This window comes from Myotis yumanensis, unplaced genomic scaffold, assembly GCF_028538775.1.
Source record: "Myotis yumanensis isolate MYYU_CA2020_CCGP unplaced genomic scaffold, mMyoYum1.0.hap1 SCAF_15, whole genome shotgun sequence".
Classification (NCBI taxonomy): Eukaryota; Metazoa; Chordata; class Mammalia; order Chiroptera; family Vespertilionidae; genus Myotis; species Myotis yumanensis.
The window spans coordinates 20,600,077-20,614,875 of NW_027223766.1; the positions used below are offsets into that span (position 1 = coordinate 20,600,077).

A 14,799-nucleotide genomic window follows, 5' to 3' on the forward strand; every position below is an offset into this window, starting at 1 on the left:
TGACCTTTTATTACCTGCAGCCCCTTGTTTTGCCCGGAATGATTGACAGCTTGCTGTTTGGCTACCATGTTGAATTTCAGCCGACAAGACTTCTCATTTTAACTCAATTTGCCCGCCTATCACAAGCTGGTGGCAGGCCAGACCCAAGTCACCCAGCTTTGCCTCAGCAGCTTGCTCTAGTTCTCATTAGTACGCATTTATTCAGTGGAAATTGGAAGACAAATGCTTGAAGGCATGTGAACTAAGTATAGCAAATTAGGTTTAAAGACTGAATATTTATAAGTATATGGAAAGTTGTTTTTTTTTTTATAATTCTAGAACGAATTGAGAACTGAGTGCTAGCTTTGGCATAAAAGAAATAAAGATAGTAGGGGGGGGAGGAAGATTCTAAGAATAACAATACTATAAGCTTTTTCTTTCCGTTTTGGAAATATGTAAAATGCCTCTGACAACACCTTATCAAGTACCAACCTGGCCTCTCTTTCGTGGAGTGCTTGCTGCACAACAAAGTTTAGCACCTCGCGCGTGAGGAGGGGGCGGGAAACGAGGGTCATGTTCAATTGTTGCTTGGTTATCCCTCGGTATGTTTTAAATTGCCTTGTTTGTTCGGCGCTAGCACAGAAACAGATGTTGCTCTACCGTGCAGGATAATTTACTGTACCTCCTGGTGCAGCATGGAAGCCCTCCCAGGGCCCAGCTGGTCTGTCAGTGGCACTGGCTGGTGTCTGCTCAACTATGACAACTACAAGTGGAGGCTGCAATTTTTTTTTTTTTTTTTTTTTTTATTGTGCAGTTGTCATTCTTCTCAACATATAGCTCTGCCTGCGTTCTTACGGGGGCTGGGGGGAAAGCTGCTGGCTTTTGTGCCTGTCTGTGGCAAACCAGAGCCACAGAAGCCCCGCTCTCCATTGTTAAAAATAATGCAACTCATTGCTTCTGCCGTCTAATGATTATCGGCATGATCGCTCAGAGCGAGAGCCAACCTCGTCTTGCACACATAACTGGTCCTGGAAGGTAAAACAGATTTGTCATTTATGATCTGACCGCTAAGCCACACTTTGTGCTCCATTATTGTGATTAACTTCTGCATAAGATATGCTTGCCCAATTGTCATTTGTGATACTGCAGTGGGCGCAAGCTGCCATGCTTCCCCCCCCCTCACACACACACACCCCTCCGAGCACGTCGGCCAATCGGATGTGACCGTGTTATTTGGACTGTTAAATGCCTGTCCTGTCACAGCAGCCACGGCATCATTATTTTGCTTTTGTATTTCTTCTTCCCACACCCCTAACTGGACTTGGTGGGTGAACAGGCTGCTACATATGTCAGCTACCATTTCACACCACAAGCTGAAACGATGCTGTGCTATTGTTGACCCAACAGAGCCAGCAGCCATACAGGGGAAGCCGACCCTCGATTTTCTCCATAGAAATGTTGGTCGCTGGTGTCCTGCCAGCTGAAATCCATCGTGTCAGGTGCCTTGTGGCTATCTGCAGGAGAGTTCGTGTTCCAAAACCAAAGTTCTTTTCCGGCCTCATCACCAACAAACCGATTTGACTCTGCCTGATTATAATAACGAAGGCAGTCCAGGAGAATATGCGCAGCCTTGCTGTACGTCACATCGAATCACCACACTGCCCACACACAGCTGACCACAGCCTCGTTTCTTTAGGCAAATGCATGCTTAGGAAAAGCCTCCTGGGAGAAGGCACCCAAAGCTACTTGATACCGCTATGCAAGCCAGGCATAGATTTAAATTTTAGTGAAGTGGCATTTATTTTTATTTTTTGGCTGAAACAAGTCCTCACTGACCAGTCTGCTTCTATAATCTAATAACAGGTACCTATGTTTCAGATCTTCGCTGAACACTAGGAGACTGGGCTGTGTGTGTGTGTGTGTGTGTGTGTGTGTGAGAGAGAGAGAGAGAGAGAGAGAGAGAGAAAGAGAGCGAGAGAGAGAGAGAGAGAGAGAGTTTCTGCATTATAAGCCATAAACACAACCATTTGTTACCATGTGAAGAGGGAAAATACTCTATTTGGAGCTCTTTTTCACATTTCTCATTAGAAAGAAGCAAGCTTTATATTCTAGGACCCATTCACGCTGGTGCAAACATAGTCAGTTTTGATTATGAAGGCAGAGATGCAGACTCAGACGGGAGCTACATGCTGATATGCATGCTATCAGAATGATTTATGCAAATTATGCATATTATTCCCAAAGGAATTCCTCCTCAAACTGCCAGGATAAATTGCCGGAAATTAGCCATAAAATCTGTCGTGCTAGGAGCAAAAGGTGAAGGCCACTGGGAAAGCAAGGACATTCAGCTTCTGGAATCTTCCAGGTTATGATGATGGTTGCTATTTGCTCTGGAAGTGAGGGAAATTAGGGTTTTCTTCTGAACCCTGTAAAAGTATTTCCCCTTTAAAATTTTTCCAGCAAATGCTGACTCACATTTTATTTACAGATAGCATAAAAGAAATTAAGTGTTAAGCTGTCTCAGGAAACACCACTACAATCACTTTACTCTTAACTGCCTAAGTGGTTATTAAATGCCTCAGTCTGGCTTTAAAGGCATAGCTTTTCAGAAGGCAGGTGAAATAACCCACCAGCAGTTGTTTAACTGGGACGGGGTTTTTATTTACAATGGGTATGCCCATAACGCAGCATTTCTCTCTTGTAAACTATTCCTTCCTACAAAAATCCTAACTACTGACGTTCTGCCCAAGCGCAGCACTGTTGCTCCTGTCTGTGAAGTGTCCCCAAGCCGTGTTGAGGACATACCACAGCTGTCTCACCCGCCCCCTTCTCGCTCTGGTCATGCCAGGCCACCATCCTGGTGCTCAGTGATCTGATTAGGAAAAGGTTTCCTTTTCCATCAAAGCTATCAGTGGTGAACTTTAATGGTAAATTATGGGCACTCTACAGGAGCAGTCATATTTTAAGAAGCTGTTGCCTGCAAAAAAGAAAAAGGAGAGAGACAGAGAGAGAGAAGGAAGGAAGGAAGGAAGGAAGGAAGGAAGGAAGGAAGGAAGGGAGGGAGGGAGGAAGAAAGGAAAAGAGTGAGGAAAAGAGAGAAAGAACTACTCATGGACATCCACAATAGTATGCTGATTGGGGCGGGAGAAGGAGGTGGGTGGAAGTGGAGGAGGATATAGGGGGAAATAAGTGGTGATGGAAATAAATAAATAAATAAATAAATAGCTATTTTAAAATAATGATTAAAAAAAGTAGCTGTTGCTTGTTTGTTTTCCTTCAGAAAGTGCCATTCTCGAGGCTTTACGACTCTGCTCATTTTCGTCCATCATTCGTTTTGTTCAAGAGGATTTGACTCTACCTTCAGAGACCGGGGACTACCTCATACGAAAGGGAGACCTGGTCGCCATATTTCCTCCACTCATGCACCACGACCCTGAAATCTTTGAAGCTCCAGAGGTAAATAGTCATCGAGCTGGCCATTGCTACTTCTTCTATGCTGCAGGCACATTCCTTTTCCTCTTGAGCTCTTTCTATCTCTTCCTTTCACCCCCATGTTCCAGGTGGCATTTGAGAGAGTTTGATGATTTCTGTTTTTCCTCCAATAGGAAAATGTTCCTGTTTACTGAACTGTTTGCTAAGGACCTCTCTTTCAAAGTTTCCGTGACCTATAAATCGGAATAGAGTGATGAGACTTAGTGCTAGTTTCATCAAATGAAATGGCCACTGTACCTTGGCCATCATTACCTTTAGGGCATAATTAGGTTTCCTTGGCAGAGAATTGTTGAAAGGGCAAGCTATTGACAGGTGACTGAGAGAATAAATAATGATGACACTTAGATTTTGCTAAGTGTTACCAGAATGGGGTTGATATCCCAAAGTTAAATACCATCGTAGTCATGGTTAAGCCCATATACGTTTTCACCTCTTACTAAAGATGTGTGCCCCTTCTTGATCAATTAGGATGGCATTATGAACTTGAGATTGTAAAGCTGCTGCTCACGGATGAAGCTCTGAGGGTAATTGTGTCATCTCCTTGTATTTTTTTTCCCCCAAAGCTGGAGTTAATGAATATCAAAGACTGGAAATTAATCCACCCTAGCTCATCCCTTAATACCACTTCAGAGGTTCACCACCTGCATGCAAATTGAATGCACTCACATTCTGCCTGTGCGAATCATGAAGTAATGCTGTTGCTGCAGTGGTTTTTGTATGTGAAATGCCATTTTTAAAGGGAAACCTCTGTTCTCTTTTGGAGCAGTTCAAAAGCAGAACCACTTTTAAATCCAGTTTCTAAGTGAGATGTCACACAGCCAGGCTGGATTAAAATATTTGTTGAATTTTGGAAACTAATAAGAAGAGGACAACCTCAAATACAATGAGATAATTTGCATTGATTTTAGGCAAAAATTTACGTGAGGGAGAACGTACATATGGTTTCTATGTGTTTCAGAAGGGACATTAAATGAATGATGATAGTAAGTCAGAGTAAGGTATTAGTGAGTGAATGAACATTCCCCAGACAATAAGGTTTATTTCCACATTTGTTAATATCAAAATTTTCACCCACAAATAGATAGTCAGTAAATAGGGCAAATAAATAATTAATATTTGAAAAATATTTAAAAATTTTAAATAGCTTTATTTCTAGCTGTAATTTTTTTAAAATATATTTTTATTGACTTCAGAGAGGAAGGGAGAGGGAGAGAGAGATGGGAATATTAATGATGAGAGAGAATCATTGATTGGCTGCCTCCTGCAAGCACCCTACAGTGGATCGAGCCTGCAACCCAGGCATGTGCCCTTGATGAGAATCGAACCCGGGACCCCTTAGTCCGCAGGCCAATGCTCTGTCCACTGAGCCAAACCGGCTAGGGCTGCAATTTTTAATATATTTAACATTATCATTTTCATTATATGATTATTCCAATAGTTAAAAAGTTTGCCATTCATGTCATAATAGTAAAGTCAACATTACTAGTAAAGCGCAGCCAGGACGGTGTTTCTCAGTGGTTAAGCATCAACCTATGAACCAGGAGGTCACAGTTCAATTCCTGTTCAGGGTACATGCCCAGGTTGCCGGCTTAATCCCTAGTGAGAGGTCTGCAGAAGGCACCAATCAATGATTCTCTCTCATCATTGATGTTTCTGTCTCCCTCTGAAATAAATTTTTAAAAATTAAAAAAAAAGTTACCAGTAAATACTCAATAAATGTTTGCCAAATCACCACTGTTTTTATGGTACTGTTCTTTGAGTTCTTCTGATCCTCCACTCCTAACCCTACCCTAGTGATAAAATTAGGCCATGAATTAGACTTTTAGGGATTTTTAAATCAAAGTTAAATACTGAAAGTGTGCTGATTTATATTTCTATTCTGGTATTTTTATATGCTGCAAGCACATTCCTAAATAGTGCCCAAACTTTACATAAGACATTGACTAATCTTAATAGTAATTGGAAGGGTTGGCCTCATACTAAACCTGTGGAAGAGTGAAATTGCAATATTGTGACTACTGATTTAGCATCACTGGGGTAGCTCTAACTTAAGTTGATGAGCACTCTATTATTTACTAAACTTAACATTAGTCTATTGTACCTGACTAATATTAAAATTAACTAGCGAATTCTTTGTCATGGTATTGTTTTCTTAAAATTAGTTGTGGAATGGTAATAATTATAGTTCAGAGCCATTTTTATGACTTGGCAAGGTCCTATGTAATCATTCTATAAACATCTACTGAGAATTTACTACTAGTGGGCATATAAATGGATTCATTTTGTTCTTAACAACTTAGGGTGGCAATGAGACACTGTAGATGTTTATATAACACACGCCCATCCAAAAACAACAATGCACTGACAGTCAAGAAGGCAAATCTGTTCTTGACCATTTGTCACTAAGAGCCCTGGCCCAGGAGCTCAGCAGAGGCCCACATTCCCCATGTCCTATCTTTTGTGTACTACATATCATGAATGGGAATACCAGGCCTTAGATATAGAAAACAGACAATAGCTGTTGGGTCAAAAATATGAGGCAGACTAACCTCAGATATAAGTATAGTTATTCTTGGAGCACATAGACATGGAAGAGCCTTAGCAGAACATAGGCATGGTTTCAGGATGTTCAAGCTTAAGAGACCCTAGAATATTACATTACATAACCAGGCCATGGCTTTCCTGAATCACATATCTTCCTGTTTTCTGAATGCCCTTCCTTGTCAAGAAACAAATATGGAACCTCTACTATGTGCATAGCACCCAGTTGGGTGCTTAAAAAATACAGAGATAAATAAGACAGTGTGACTACTACAATCTCCTGTGATTTCTTGGCTCTGCCATTTTCTGTGGGTTAGCTCTGTCTTCGTCCTGGTGGCAAGAAAGCCACAGCAGTTGCAGTCATCATATTCATATATAACAAGGTTCAGAGGAGAAAAGGTGATGAACTACTTTTTGTTTGTTTCTTGCTTTCTTTGTTTTTCTTTCTTCACAAGAAGACATCTGGGAGAAGTCCCCACAGACTTTTCTCCTGTAGCACTGATGAGATTGGTTCACACACCCTCTCCTAAATCAGTCAGAGGCCGAAATGATGTGAATACCATCACTGGAGCCTAGAAACAAATGAAAACACACACACACACACACACACACACACCAAATCTCATGCAGAAGGAAGATGTTGAGGAGTCGTCCACAGCAATCATTAGAGGAGCAACGGGAAATTTCAGTGTCTTACCTTTTCTCTTAAAAATTTCTCTGTTCTTATCCACTTAATGATATTGCATTTATTTGACCCGCTTTAATTATGAAGCACTAAGTTATTATGGCTATAAGAGTTTAAGTCAACATTAAATAAAAGCCCTTCCTTTTTAAAAAGTCTTTTTTAAGTATTTTTATTGATTTCTGAGAGGGAGGGAGAGAGAGATAGGAACATCAATGATGAGAGAGAATCATTGATTGGTGGGGATCGAGCCCGAGTCCCAGGCATGTGCCCTGACCAAGAATCAAACCACAACCTCCTGGTTCATAGGTCGACGCTCAACCGCTGATCTTCCTAATATTACGTTCTGCTCTGGTTCTCCATGCCCTGGCCATGGAAAGAAAACAAACTGAAAATAAATTTCCACTCAAAAATATATTTATGGCCCTAGCCGGTTTTGCTCAGTGGATAGAGCGTCGACTTGCGGACTCTAGGGTCCCAGGTTCAATTCCCGTCAAGGGCATGTACCTTGGTTGCAGGCACATCCCCAGTAGGGAGTGTGTAGGAGGCAGCTGATCGATGTTTCTCTCTCATCAATGTTTCTAACTCTCTATCTCTCTCCCTTCCTCTCTGCAAAAAAATCAATATAATATATTTAAAAATATATATATGTATATATATTTATGCCTATGTGCCCTTTGACCTTGATTATAGTCTCAGCAAAAGAAGTTGGCCTTTTCCCTTCTTGTTTCATAGTATATCCAACTAAATAGGAATTTCTATGATGTTTAGTATGAAGAAATTGAATAGGATATGGTGGAAAATTAGAGGAGTGACATTACTGATTGACTAGAAATTTGAGGGAACTGAATGTAAACACTAGCTAAGGTCACAGGGGTAGAGGACCATTATGTGTCAATCACCATGGCCTCTCAGAGGACTGCATAATCCATTTCACAGAGAAGAACAGGAAAGCCATGACAGTTTCTGGCTTACTTATGACACCAGGACATTGTGAAGTCATAACCTAAGCTAAGTTTTCCTTTTGTATTTTCTGGATTAAACATTGGGACTCCAGTAAGACTATTTCTAACAAATCATTTCATGGCAAAATTAATGTAAACTATTTGGCCGAGGCCAGGAGATCTCAGGGAGAGTGCTGTTCTCCTCAGATTGGTCAGGAAGCAGCAGTACTGAACTTGGACAAGCAGGCCTGGGCCACAGTAATGGGAAAAGGTCATCCAGAAAGAGTGCTATATAGTAACTCTGTCTCCTGGAACAAAATAGATGTCAACAAAGACTGTCCTTATTCCTAGGGATGAAGCGAGATTTTTATTTCGAACTGATTAGATTCTATTCGGATACACCCCAGAAATTTCTCTGTGGGAAAATACACTTGTGTTCTACTGCAGATTAATTTTGCCATTTGATTCCATCAGCTTGTAAGTTAGAGGGAAATAGAAGCTACCCAAAGTGTGTTTTCTAAGCATGACTATTTATCAAAATATGTATCCTAGATAAATGAGGGTAAATTCAGTACTTTTAAAGGAAAGGATTTCGCTGACATTAATACTGGCATGGAGTGAGACAGTTAGGTGGTTTGTGATGAATTCAGAGTCTACCCAGGTATTGTAGGGTCTTCTCTATAACCTGAGATGCTTTCCATCTGACCTGCTTCTTTGCCTTTGATTTCACGTAGTTCATATCAGAGTTGTGTGCTGAGCAGGTCTAATGCTAATGAGCACCAAGCACAGGAAAAAATGTGGTCATTTTCATGCATGCCACGTGTTAATTTAATCAATGGTTTAATTCACCATGGGCCGAAATAAGGTCACTCCGTCTCCTCTTGCAAACTCAAGTGAGAGTAAATTAAGATGGTGGGCCAAACACCGGAGATGAACCATTCCCATCATTTTCTGTAACAAGTAATATAACTTATTTATGAAAACATACCAGCAACACCTGCCATCCTAGAGTTACCCCAAAGAGAGTTCATTCTAATAGAACTGTCACAGGAGAAATTCAGTACAACATCAAAAAACAACAAGACTGATTTTGTGGCTTAGCTCCTCTCTAGTGCTTTATGTGAATTTCATTATTTTATATCTATTGAATCCAAACATAAGCATTGAATCCTACGTTCATAGTTCTCATCCACTAGTAGCTGACGGGGAATGGGTAGGAAAAACAGCATATTCTAGATCCTTAGTTACTAGCTCCTATTCATTATTCCAGTAACAATGGTGCCAGTGCCAGAGCCCTGACCTTCTACCAACATTGGTTTATCAAGTGCCCTTGAGTCAGGACCCACCTTACACGACAAAAATAGACATAGTGCCTCTTAGGAAACTCAGCATAGGAAAGAAATGTGAGCTGGGAAGGAAAGTCATATAGGTATTTGGATTTTAGTCTATATGGGAAAAATAACTTCTTAGTAGAATTTGAGTTTTTCTGAAAGTTCATACATGATTTGCTCTTAGTTTTGTTTTCTTAAAAGGAGCCTTTTAAGACAAGCAGGGGGAGCTGGCAATTTTGTGGACATGAACTCACACTATTTCGTGTACATTTTTTTATTGTAACACTCTCCACTTCTTCTTCACAGGAGTATAGATTCGACCGTTTTGTAGAAAATGGTAAGAAGAAAACCAACTTTTTCAAAGGAGGCAAAAGGCTGAAGCATTACATACTGCCATTTGGAATGGGAGCCAGCAAATGCCCAGGCCGATTTTTGGCAATCAATGAAATAAAGCAATTGTTAGTTGTACTTTTAACTAATTTTGATTTAGAAATAATGGATGATAAACCTGTACAACTAGACTATGGCCGCTTCTTGATTGGCATTCAGTACCCAGATTCTGATGTTTTATTTAGGTACAAAGTCAAATCTCAAAGAAGCTAAAAGGAAAGAAAAGAAATCTATCAAAACCAACCTAAACATCATCAGCTCATCAATTTGTTTTTCATTTCTGCAAATGTAATTGCTTTGCTTCTATTGTTTTACAAAGTGCTAACTTTTATTTGATCTGAGATCAGTCCAGCTTGTACTTGTTCATAAAATAAAACAGGGTGGTGGTGGGAAACTGGACATCAAAATTAACATCATAATAAACTAAAAATAGTGTTTTTAAGTTTCTACATACTGTGATTTTTCACATGTGATAGTAAATAAATGGCAATAAATTTAGCACTGTGGGATTTTTAAAAGTCACCTAAATTCTTCTCTAATATGTAAATACACACTTTATGCACTACTGGAAATTTGTGCTGGAAATGAACACAGTCTAACAATTTCCAAATTCGCAGAGAAGGAAATTAAATTTCCAGGAGATAGACTGAATGAAAATATTCCCTTCAGGTATAATATCAATAATATCTATATCACCAGGGTATGTTTTCATTACATGAGTTGTGCAGTAGATTAAATACTTCAACTTCAACATTTAATCACCCATAAATGCTCTTTATTACTTGTATACTATAGCTCAATAGAACAAAATTTATTCTGATATAAGACCACTCATGTTCAAGTTAGATCTGATAAAATTTAATGTATAAGAACACACAAAACCTATTATATATTCAGCAATTGCTCTAGACATTAGTATTGGTTTATTGCAGAAACAAATGTTGAAATCATTACAGGATTGATTGTAGCATTTGGCTTTAGTATAAACCATAAGATTATGCCAGTATTGCAATTTAGTCTTTCCTAAATGCTTCTATTTATATAAACAGAAACTAGATAGCAGTATTTGTTCTTGACACCTCACCTTTTGGACTTGGAGTTTATTTGTTTTATTTTGAATTACAACATTAGGTAATAAAATAAAATTTTATATGCCAAATACAGCATTGTGTCCATGATTCAAAGATTTCTCGTATCAGATTACCAAGTGATTGATTGTCTGGCATCTGACATAAAAGGATGATGCTCTATCTAAAGAGGCAAAACAGGTAATAAAACCCAGGTAATTCATATTGCATTAATGAAAACTTCTAACATTATATAGTACTTACTATACTTAATAAGCAAATAGATTTTCTAGCATTTATTTTATCCTTCCTGAAATACATGCTGAAGGTCCTCTGGTCTAATCTCTGCTTTTGCTTGGTTGAAGATGTTTTTGTTTTGCCCTCATTCTAGAAACATGATTTTACTACATGCACACATCTAGGTGAGAATCATTTCCTTGCAATACTTTGAAGATATTGCATGTTCCTAAGGCTTCCATTTTTTTTCAAGAGGTTAGCCTTTAGTCAGTTTAATTATCCGGTAGAAGTCTGCCCTTTCTCTCTGACAGCTTTAACATGTTCTCTTTGTCTTCAATGTTTGAAGTTTCTATTTATCATGCTTGTGATTCTTGAGACTGAGAATGTGTGTCTTTCATCAAGAATGAGATAGTCTCAGCCATTATCTCTTTGAATATTGCTCTTTCCAGCTCTCCATTAGATTCTCTCACTCTATACTCAATGTTGTTTGACCTTTTCTCCCATATTTTATATTTCTTATTTACATACTAGGTAATTTCTTTAGGTCTTCTAGTTTTTTCTGTGTACAGTATATCGAATCTGCTCTTTAACACTTCCATTGAGTTTGTTTCTTCCTTCTTTTTGCTTTAACCTTGGGTTTATAGGATTGAATAATCATAGTCCTTATATCCATTAGTTTATTGTGCATAATTATAATTGGTCCAAGCAAGGCCTCTCTGGATTTATTTACTTATTATATTTTATCCCTAACCTCCACATCAGAGGCCAATATTCTAAAGTGTTTAATGTTTATCTTTTTATAGCACATATATGATTATTTTGGGTGGATGTTTTTGATTTACACAAATGTATTTTCTATAAACCAGATCCTTCTTAATTCAGTGTTCCATAATGTGTATCCATCATGTTTTAATAATCTGTTTACCCAGGAAACTGTTGGTAAACTCTACTTCTGTTACTTTGAAGTAGAGGCCAAAGCCCAATCTTAAACTACCCTCACTTTTCTTGCCAGTGCTATGCCCAGCCACCTTCCACCCTGGGCTACTGCAAACCCTGTCCTCAACCTCCATAGTGTGTGCGCACATACACACAACTCAGGCCCTGGGCTTTATCTCCTGCCTGCCACAAAGCATGGCCCATTCATTTTGTACTAAGACATCTAGTCCACCATATACCTGACGTGGAAACCTTCAGATTCTTAAATTCATCTTAATAGTATACTTCTGTGATGTTACAGCAGAAAAAATACAAAAAATTATTCCATTTTAATTTATGTGCAGGAATTTAGAATAGAAAATAAGAATACATTAAATGAAAAAAAGAATAAATTAAATGGCTGAGAAAATATTATGCAAAATCAATGGACAGGAGAACCAAAACAAGAGAGTCCTATGACAGGCTTAAATCTAGTAATTAAATAGCATTTATGAATAGAAAAAATGCCATGGTGAAATAAGTTAAAAGACATGGATTCAAGCTGTGACATAACTGGTTTGTTATGATCAACAAGTCACTTTGCTTCTCCATGTTTCATTTCCTTATTTTCAAAATAAAAATAATAAGGCCTTTCGACATCAGGGTTCATTGTGAGGATTAAACACAGTAGGAAGGTGTGTAAACATATTTTGAAAAGTGAAATTCAACATGCAAACGCAAACTTGTAAAGGAGATACTTTAACGATGTTGTGCCTTTTAAAAACTACTTGTATGTATTTGTAAAAGGGAATAAGTTTTGTCATTAGTTAACACATTATTCATTTATTTGATCAAACATTCATTGAGCATTTCCTCTGTTCTAGATATGATGTGATGCCCTAGGTTACCTTTCCTCAAGAACATACAATATATTAGGGAAAGCAATGTACTCACAACTAATTTATTGTAAATGTAGTTGTAAGTAATAAATTCATCTTTTAAAAACTATTCTAAAATTCTGTTTTATCACTTGCTCTAACCAATCTTCCATCATTAATTCCACAGTAATGTTTTATAGTGAGAAATTACTCTGTACGTAATCACACACATTAAAACATACATATCAGTTATTATGATTGTATGGCAAAAATAACCAAAACCAAACACAGTCATTGAGGCTTCAGAATTTTTTCAAACTGTATTTTACATATTAGAAAAAAAACCACATTTTCATTTGTAAGTCTCCCCTAAGTTTCAAATGAAAGGAAACAAATAAGTAATAATGTTGATTTGTATCAATGACCACCAGTAGTGATGCACTCAACAAAAACTAAATGCTCTGAAGGTATTAAGATGAAAGCTATTTATCGCTAAGTAAGGCATGCCATAAGCAACCCACATGGGAACTTTTATCTGCCTTGTTTTGGTTTTTCTGACTGACTTCATTATATCTTCTCCATTTCATCATTAAGTTTTGGGTCACAAGTCTAAGGCAACAGAGCTTCCCAACTCAAAATTTACATGATTACTTCTGCTTATTTTCTCATAAAAAATCACTTGGGCACCTTTTCCTATAAGCATCTCCTAATGTAACAGTGGAATATTAAAACCATTTTCCAAGATTAAAGCTAAAAATTATCTAGGTTTTGATCTTAGTGTAAAATGATGTCAAAAATTATAAAATAAGAATTACATGCCAGTAAAATGTGCACTGTTTTAATCTATTAAATTCGCCATTGTTGCAAACTATTATTTACTTGAACTGCATTATTAGGTTTTCATATTCGCATTCTCAATTAAGAAAAAGTAAGCAAGCCAAGATTACATTCCCTGTAGCATTATTTTAAATTATAATGAGCGATCACATAAAACTCTCTGGTATTTCTCTGAAGCAATTATTACTTATTCTACTTCATAGTGTTCATCTAAATCAATGATCATTGATGTTTGAACTTTTTAGCTTTAAGTGTTTATTCTATTTATAATACATTCTTGAGTAAGATAAATTTAATTCATGAAAAGCTCTACTACATAATTTTAAATAGGAGATAATTTGGCAATACTTATATTTAAAAATATATTTTTAGGCAGAGGAATGCTGTATATTAAAAAAAACTGTTGTCCTGAATCATTTGTTTAATATTATCTTTTGATTTTAAAATGGTACATATGTGGATTTATGAGAAAGCATATTATCTTAAGATTGTAGGTAAGAAAAATGCTTTACAACAGGAATTCAATAAATCAATTTTTAAAGCACAGACGAATGACCATGTCTTCTTATTTCCCTATTAGGAACATGTTAGACCTGATTACAAGTGACAAATTATTTGGGAAATAATTTTGCTGTCGGAATAGCCCTACATCCTCATCCCCTCCACACGTACATATATACGTATGTTTTTATTTCCTGATACTCTCCTTAAAAGAATATTGTTATACTCAGTATTTTTCAATATGTTTTAGCTTATTTATTTATGTGGGAAATAAACATAGATCCAAGAAATATCAGTGACTAATAAGCTTTTTTATTTTAAATATTTTATTGACTGATTTCAGAGAAAGAAGGAGAGAGAGAGAGAGAGAGAGAGAGAGAGACATCAATTTGTTCTTCCACTTATTTTTACATTCATTGGTTGCTTTGCGTGTGTCCTGAACCCGCAGCATTGACATATGGGGATGATGCTCTAACCAACTGAGCTACCCAGCCAGGGCCACAGTAAACTTTTTTAAAAAAATATATCTTATTGATTTTTTACAGAGAGGAAGGGAGAGGGATAGAGAGTTAGAAACATCAATGAGAGAGAAACATCGATCAGCTGCCTCCTGCACATCCCCCACTGGGGATGTGCCTGCAACCAAGGTACATGCCCCTGACTGGAATCGAACCTGGGACCCTTCAGTCCGAAGGCCGGCGCTCTATCCACTGAGCTACCCAGCCAGGGCCATAGTAAACTTTTTAATACGTTTCTTTTAACCTGGCTGACCTTGCTAGGCTACAATTCTTCATAATTGTTATTATTCTGTGGAGACATATGTAAGAACAAGAAAAGGGAGAGAGATTTCTATTAGATGTGGTCTTTGTCTTCTGCAGATCACTTTACCACAAATAATGAGTAAAACAACAATATTTGGGCAGTATTCTATTTATTCATAAAGCTAAAATTCAAACTGTATAAAAGCATATCGTACAGAATGCTGTTGATGAAAAATGAAATGTG

The 14,799-nt window shown here is 37.6% G+C and overlaps 1 protein-coding gene across 1 annotated transcript in view; it reads left to right on the forward strand.

Moving 5' to 3' along the window:
• CYP7B1 (cytochrome P450 family 7 subfamily B member 1) overlaps positions 1-13,839 on the forward strand; it is a 158,451-nt gene extending 144,612 nt beyond the window's left edge. Inside the window, exons 5-6 of the mRNA XM_070392161.1 lie at positions 3,260-3,435; positions 9,276-13,839. Coding sequence (XP_070248262.1) covers positions 3,260-3,435; positions 9,276-9,572 — 473 coding nt within the window. The 3' untranslated portion in view covers positions 9,573-13,839. The remainder of the gene's footprint in view (positions 1-3,259; positions 3,436-9,275) is intronic.
• Positions 13,840-14,799: the final 960 nt, after the last annotated feature.